The sequence below is a fragment of the Salvelinus fontinalis genome, chromosome 41 (assembly GCF_029448725.1).
Source record: "Salvelinus fontinalis isolate EN_2023a chromosome 41, ASM2944872v1, whole genome shotgun sequence".
Classification (NCBI taxonomy): Eukaryota; Metazoa; Chordata; class Actinopteri; order Salmoniformes; family Salmonidae; genus Salvelinus; species Salvelinus fontinalis.
Genome location: NC_074705.1, coordinates 5,641,691 through 5,648,042, shown reverse-complemented (window position 1 = coordinate 5,648,042; position 6,352 = coordinate 5,641,691). Strand labels below are relative to the sequence as shown.

Below are 6,352 nucleotides of genomic sequence, written 5' to 3'. Positions count from 1 at the left end.
GCACAGCGTTAGCGCAAATCGGAATCCTTGGGACGTCCTTACCCTAAACTCTAAACCTTTGCCTTTTTTGCCTTTGCCTTTTTTCATTGCCTTTTTTGCCTTTGCCTTTTTTGCCATTTTTGCCTTTGTCCTTTTTTTATAATATTTTTTTACTTTTTTCCCCCAGACATTATTTATTTGTTAATTTATTTATTTTTGACAACATCAAACTTTTTTTATTTTTTTTATTCATAATACAAAAATCAACTTACAACCTTTGCCTTTGTCCTTTTAAATTGTAACTTTAAAGGGGTGACGTCAGAATTGGGATGTCCCAAGGATTCCATTTCGTATTTTCCGAGAGCACAGTGGGGGTAGGTGTGTTTCTCTGACAGGACTAGAGCAAAGAGCAAAATCAAGAAACACATCGTGTTACACAACTATCGAACCCAACAGATAAGTGTCTGCCCAGATATTCTTTAAAATGAAATTACAAATCTGTCACGTTTCACTTCTGCTGATTCAATAAAAGGCAGTGGTGTAAAGTACTTAAGTAAAACAATTTTTTGGGGGGGGTGTCTGTACTATACTATTGATATTTTTGACAACTTTTACTCCACTATATTCCTAAAGAAAATAATGTAATTTGTACTCCATACATTTTCCCTGACACCCTAAAGTACTTGTTACATTTTGAATGCTTAACACGACAGGAAAATTGTCAAATTCACACACTTATCAAGAGAACATCCCTTGTCATCCCTACTGCCCCCAATCCGGCTGACTCACTAAACACAAATGCTTCGTTTGTAAATTATGTCTGAATGTTATAGTATGCCCTTGGCTATCCGTAAATAAAAAATAAAATAAAATACATTTGTGCCGTTTGGATTACCTAATAGAAGCTATTTCAAATTATTTATACTTTCCCTTTTGATACTTAAGTATATTTAAAACCAAATATTTTTAGACTTTTTCTCAAGTAGTATTTTACTGGATGACTTTCACTTTTACTTGAGTGATTTTCTATGAAGGTATCTTAATTTTTACTCTATTATGACAATTGGGTACTTATTCCACCACTGATAAAAGGCTCAACACATATGTGTCTGACCTGGCATAGAATAAGTAAAGCTTCCATGAGCATACTACTACTTCTGGGTACCAAAAGGTCGGGACCATTCATAATGCATTCCCATCATAAGCGCTAACTCGGTGGCTGTGGTAGGATAATCACTGTTGGAAGAGAACATCCCCTCCTTGATTAAGTACATTTGATATTAATTAGATGCAGGGAATCTTACATCCTGGAATTATTAATTTAAATGTGTGTAGATTGTTTTGTGCAGTAATATAGCCTTCTATTGTAGATCCAATAATTAGGTGACCCGGAAGTGGGTTGGAGTTGTGATTGTTAAATGAGAAATGTCTTCGCAAAGATTTCAATTTCGTGCTTAGACCACTGTCATCGGGAAAAAAGTTAATAATTATTATTATTAACGTCACCAAACTTGTAAATATCACTCAGTCATATGTTTCACCTTACACTTTTATTTTTACAAGGCGAGTCATCAGCTAGTTACCATAATAGAGAAATAGTTCGTTTGGTTTGCACTGTATGCCATGTTGCTTGCTTGCTAGCTAGCTTCTGTAGTTAGCTTTAGCGCAAGTCTCTCTTGTGTTTTGTCCATTCTAGACGTTGCCACCATGAGTAAACGAAAAGTGAAAGAAACACACATGCCAGTCGGCGAATGTATTTCTCAGGTTTGTGTTCGTTTGTTTTATTGAATGTTTACATTGAGCAGGCAACGTAATGGATCAATTTATTAGTTGGTTGTGGTGACCTTGCTAGATCGAATCCCCGAGCTGCCAAGGTAAAAATCTGTCGTTCTGCCCCTGAACAAGGCAGTTAACCCACTGTTCCTAGGCCGTCATTGTAAATAAGAATTTGTTCTTAACTGACTTGCCTAGTTAAACAAATGTAGCAAAAAAAACTTACCCAGCCAGGTAACACATTAAGGTATGATGTCCCATGGACAACATTACTCGCAAATACTTAATAATAACCCTTTTTAGAATGGATTTATTTTTCAGGTTCAGATGATATTGAGGGAGAGATTCTGTCATCAGAGACTTCCTGAAAAGCCAGTAGGAATGGAATCACAACACAAGTAGGTACCTTGGTGGTGCTGACCTGCTAACTAAGGTGTCATTAATTGACAAACGTGACACTCACTTACTGTACTGTAGCAGATTGATTAATATAATGGTATAAGTTGGGTCTATTTACCATAACACATGACAAGTGTGTTTAATGAGGGGTACTCCACAGGTCATCTGTCATGGCAATGTGCATTTTGTTGGGGGCTGAAAGTCCTAGCATAATAAACTTAACTGTTCAGATTTTCAATTTCACAAGGACCCAGCTGTTGTTTATTATTTGGCTCCAGCCCCACCTATACCTGTCGTTTTTGTGTGTCTATGCTGTCTAGTGTTACACCGCGTTACACCTTGGCAGCCACCGGCCGCGTTCAAAACAACCGGGAACTTCAGAAATACGAGGTCGGAGCTCTAGAAAGAGGCCTCAGTTCCCGAGTTGGATAACAATTGAAATAGATTTTTCCCAGTCATGGCTCGTTTTTTCCCCCAAGTTCCCATTTGTTTTGAACGCACTGAAGTTGGAGAGTTCCCAGTTGTTTTGAACATGGCAATTGGCCAGGTTGTATACTGAGCTGCAGAGAGTGGGGCATTGTGGGTAACGGTCCTTGTGTAAATGTTCCAGACACCTGCTGGAGCTGCTGAGGAGGACAGCTGTCCATGGAGAGAGTAATTCTGTACTCATCGTTGGACCCAGGGGATCTGGGAAAACAATGGTATGGAATGCTACGAGGATAGCCTTGTCCCAGATCTGTTTGTGCTGTATAGCCAACTCCTATTGTCGTCGTCATGCATGTTGACCTTCTTCTGTTATCTCCAGCTCCTGAACTGTGTCTTGAGAGAGTTGCTGGAAGTGAAGGATGTCAATAAGAACGTGTTACCTGTCCACCTGAATGGTTGGTAGTAGGATGTCTGTGGTTGTTTCTATGTTTGTTTCTGTGTCTGTTGATTCTCTGTCTGTTTCTGCACTGTTTGTTGATTCTCTCCCCAACTCTTCTTCTCTGTCTTTCTAGGTCTTTTACAGACTGATGATAGAATAGCGCTCAAAGAAATCACACGCCAGCTCAATCTGGAGAATGTTGTTGGAGACAAAGTGTTTGTAAGTGTTTACAGAAGTTATGCTGTATGTTTTGTACCTTTGCAATTTATAACTTGCTCTATTTTATTGTTAATTTCAGGGTAGTTTTGCAGAAAACCTGGCCTTCCTTCTTGAGGCGTTAAAGAAAGGTAATCATTTCTGCACATTTCCCTCACTATAATTTTGAAGAATCCTCCCTCTTTATGCTGACAGTATGGCTCTACAGTGTACTGTTCTCTCTTTGTGTCCCAGGTGATCGTAGCAGCAGTCGGCCTGTCCTCTTCATTCTGGATGAGTTTGACCTGTTTGCCCACCATAAGAACCAGACTCTGCTCTACAACCTCCTGGATGTCTCCCAGTCTGCCCAGGCTCCCATCGCTGTGATCGGCCTCACCTGCAGACTGGTAGGGTCTCTTCTACCTCAGTTGTGTACTATCTAGCTTTTAGACCTCTCCAGTGATTAACTCGTTTTAGTTTCAAAAGGATAGGTTTCAATCTTATTATATTCTACTCTACTCACAGGTGGTACCTTAATTGGGGAGGACAGGCTCTAAGTAATGTCTGGAACAGAATAAATTGAATGGCATTGAACACATGGTTTGCATGTGTTTGATACCATTCTGTTTACTCCATTCCAGGCATTATGAGCCATCCTCCCCTCAGTCTCCTGTGACTTTACTGTACTCTACCTTCTTCTCTTTCATCCTCTTCTCTGGTGATCACAACTGGTTTCATTTCTGCTTGCTGCAGGATGTCCTGGAGCTGCTAGAGAAGAGGGTCAAGTCCAGGTTCAGCCACAGACAGATCCACCTGCTCAGCTCCCTGAGCTTCATACAGTACCTGGACAACGTCCGCTCACAGCTCAGCCTGCCACAAGACTTCCCCGACACCAAGTTCTATGACGAGTGGAATGACGGCATCAAGGTGAGGCCAGTCCAGGACTGCAAACTATTATTATATATTTTTTTTAATCAGTACTAGATTTGTGATGTGCTGTAGTTGGCTTTATCTGAAAGGTATTTTTCTTCTTACTCACGATGCTTCCTGACTTTATTTCAGACGCTATGTGAAGACCAACCAGTGGTGGACGTCTTACAAAGACATTATAACTCCAGCAAAGACTTCCGTTCCTTGCACTTGTTACTGGTAAGAGTTTGTATCTGTAGTATAAAAGCAAAGAGTGGGGGAAAAAAACTCAATGTTGCTTTGTGTGTGTGGACCCCTCTCTGCAGATGCTGGCTCTGAGCCGTGTGAGTGCATCTAAACCTGCCATCAAGCCCACTGATCTTCTGGAGGCCAGTAGAGTCTGTATGGTGGACTCTAAAGCAAACATTCTTCATGGTAATTTAAAGCCTAAAGTCATTATTAGAGGATTTCTTTGATGGACGTATGACCATTTGATAAAACATTGATCATTTGGCCTGCATTTTGCTTTGTTGCTCTTTCCAGGCCTGTCCATTCTTGAACTGTGCCTGATAATTGCCATGAAACACTTGAATGACATCTATGAAGGAGAGCCGTTTAACTTCCAGATGGTTCACAATGGTAAGGATCAACAGTTAGTAAGAGCTGGTGTGTAATTGTTGGGAATGACATACGTTTGTGTTAATAGATATTTTATTTTTGTCAGAGTTCAAGAAATTCCTGCAGAGGAAATCCCGTTCTATCCATAACTTTGACAAGCCAGTCGTCATAAAGGTGGGTCTGCATGACATGGTCTCAGTAGAAAGACATCAGACCCTTCCAATAGTATATTTCATAAAGATCCTATAATGTTTTTGTAGCTCGTTCAAGGTAAGTTTATTTCACAATGAAGAAGGGTGGATTTGTGCTGAATGTTGATGAATACTGAACAAAAATATAAACGCAACATGTAAAGTGTAGTCAGGTCATGTTTCATGAGCTGAAATAAAAGATCCCAGAAATGTTCCAAATGTACATAAAGCTTATTTCTGTTATTTTGTGCACAAATTTGTTTACATCCCTGTTAGTGAGCATTTCTCCTTTGCCAAGATAATCCATCCACCTGACATGTGGCATATTAAGAAGCTGATTAAACAGCCTTTTGCTGGGGACAATAAAAGGCCACTCTAAAATGTGCAGTTTTGTCACACAACACAATTCCACAGATGTCTCAAGTTGAGGGAGTGTGCAATTGGCATGCTGACTGCAGGAATGTCCACCAGAACTGTTGCCAGAGAATTGAATGTTAATTTCTCTACCATAAGCCACCTTCAACGGCATTTTTGAGAATTTTGCAGTACGGCTTCACAACCGCAGACCACGTGTAACCACACCAGCCCAGGACCTCCACATCCGGCTTCTTAACCTGCGGGATCGTCTGAGACCAGCCACCCGGATAGCTGATGAAACAGGATTATTTCTGTCTCTAATAGAGTCCTTTTATGGGGAAAAACTCATTTGGATTGGCTGGGCCTATCCACCCATGGATGCGTCCCTGCCCAGCCATGTGAAATCCATAGATTAGGGCCAAATGTATTTATTTAACTGGCCTGATTTCCTTACATGAACTGTAACTTAGTAAAATTGTTGGATGTTGCGTTTTATTTTTGTTCAGTATATAATGCCGTTTGTCCCTTCTCTGTAATACCCCTGACTAAAGTTTATTGTAATACATAGTCTTGGCATACATGTGGCTATTGTATTATTTGATACTCAAGATTTATTCAAACCAACAACACTCTGTTCCAGGCGTTTGAACACCTGCAGCAGTTGGAGCTGATTAAGTCTATGGACAGCTCCACAGCTAAGATCCAGAAGGAGTTCCAGCTCATGAAACTTATGTTAAACCACAGCCAGATCATGGAGGCCCTGCAGAAATACCCACAATGCCCCACAGATGTCAAACAGTGGGCCATGTCTGCTTTTGGTTAAAGGTACATATTCTTCTATATTGGGTCCAGTGGGGCAGTTTTGAAAAAAAAACGATGAAAGATATGGGACTGTGGCCTGGACCCTGTCCTCAGAGACAGACAATGAATGACCTGACAAGTGTTTCTGCCATGTGTTAATTCCTTGAGTGTAAATGTAAATATTTGGCTGTACTTATTGAATAAAGCAATTGTTTTGGTCATCAGTGTACCAGTTCTTGGAACCTAAGACGTATTCAATGCTAAA

The 6,352-nt window shown here is 40.4% G+C and overlaps 1 protein-coding gene across 6 annotated transcripts; it reads left to right on the top strand.

Annotated features, from left to right (window-relative positions):
* Positions 1 to 1,149: 1,149 nt before the first annotated feature.
* orc4 (origin recognition complex, subunit 4) lies at positions 1,150 to 6,308 on the top strand. Of its 6 annotated transcripts, none has more exons than XM_055908381.1 (14): positions 1,150 to 1,247; positions 1,676 to 1,743; positions 2,056 to 2,150; positions 2,762 to 2,852; positions 2,957 to 3,032; positions 3,150 to 3,235; positions 3,315 to 3,363; positions 3,467 to 3,618; positions 3,965 to 4,138; positions 4,274 to 4,360; positions 4,447 to 4,555; positions 4,664 to 4,759; positions 4,845 to 4,912; positions 5,927 to 6,308. In XM_055908381.1, the coding sequence occupies exons 2-14, from the start codon at positions 1,687 to 1,689 to the stop codon at positions 6,107 to 6,109; spliced, it is 1,323 nt and encodes a 440-aa protein (XP_055764356.1). In that variant the 5' UTR covers positions 1,150 to 1,247; positions 1,676 to 1,686; the 3' UTR covers positions 6,110 to 6,308. The 6 variants fall into 6 exon arrangements, with proteins under 6 accessions (XP_055764356.1, XP_055764358.1, XP_055764353.1 ...); XM_055908383.1 differs by having other exon boundaries at positions 1,151 to 1,247; positions 2,074 to 2,150; XM_055908378.1 differs by lacking the exon at positions 1,150 to 1,247 and adding an exon at positions 1,281 to 1,458.
* Positions 6,309 to 6,352: the final 44 nt, after the last annotated feature.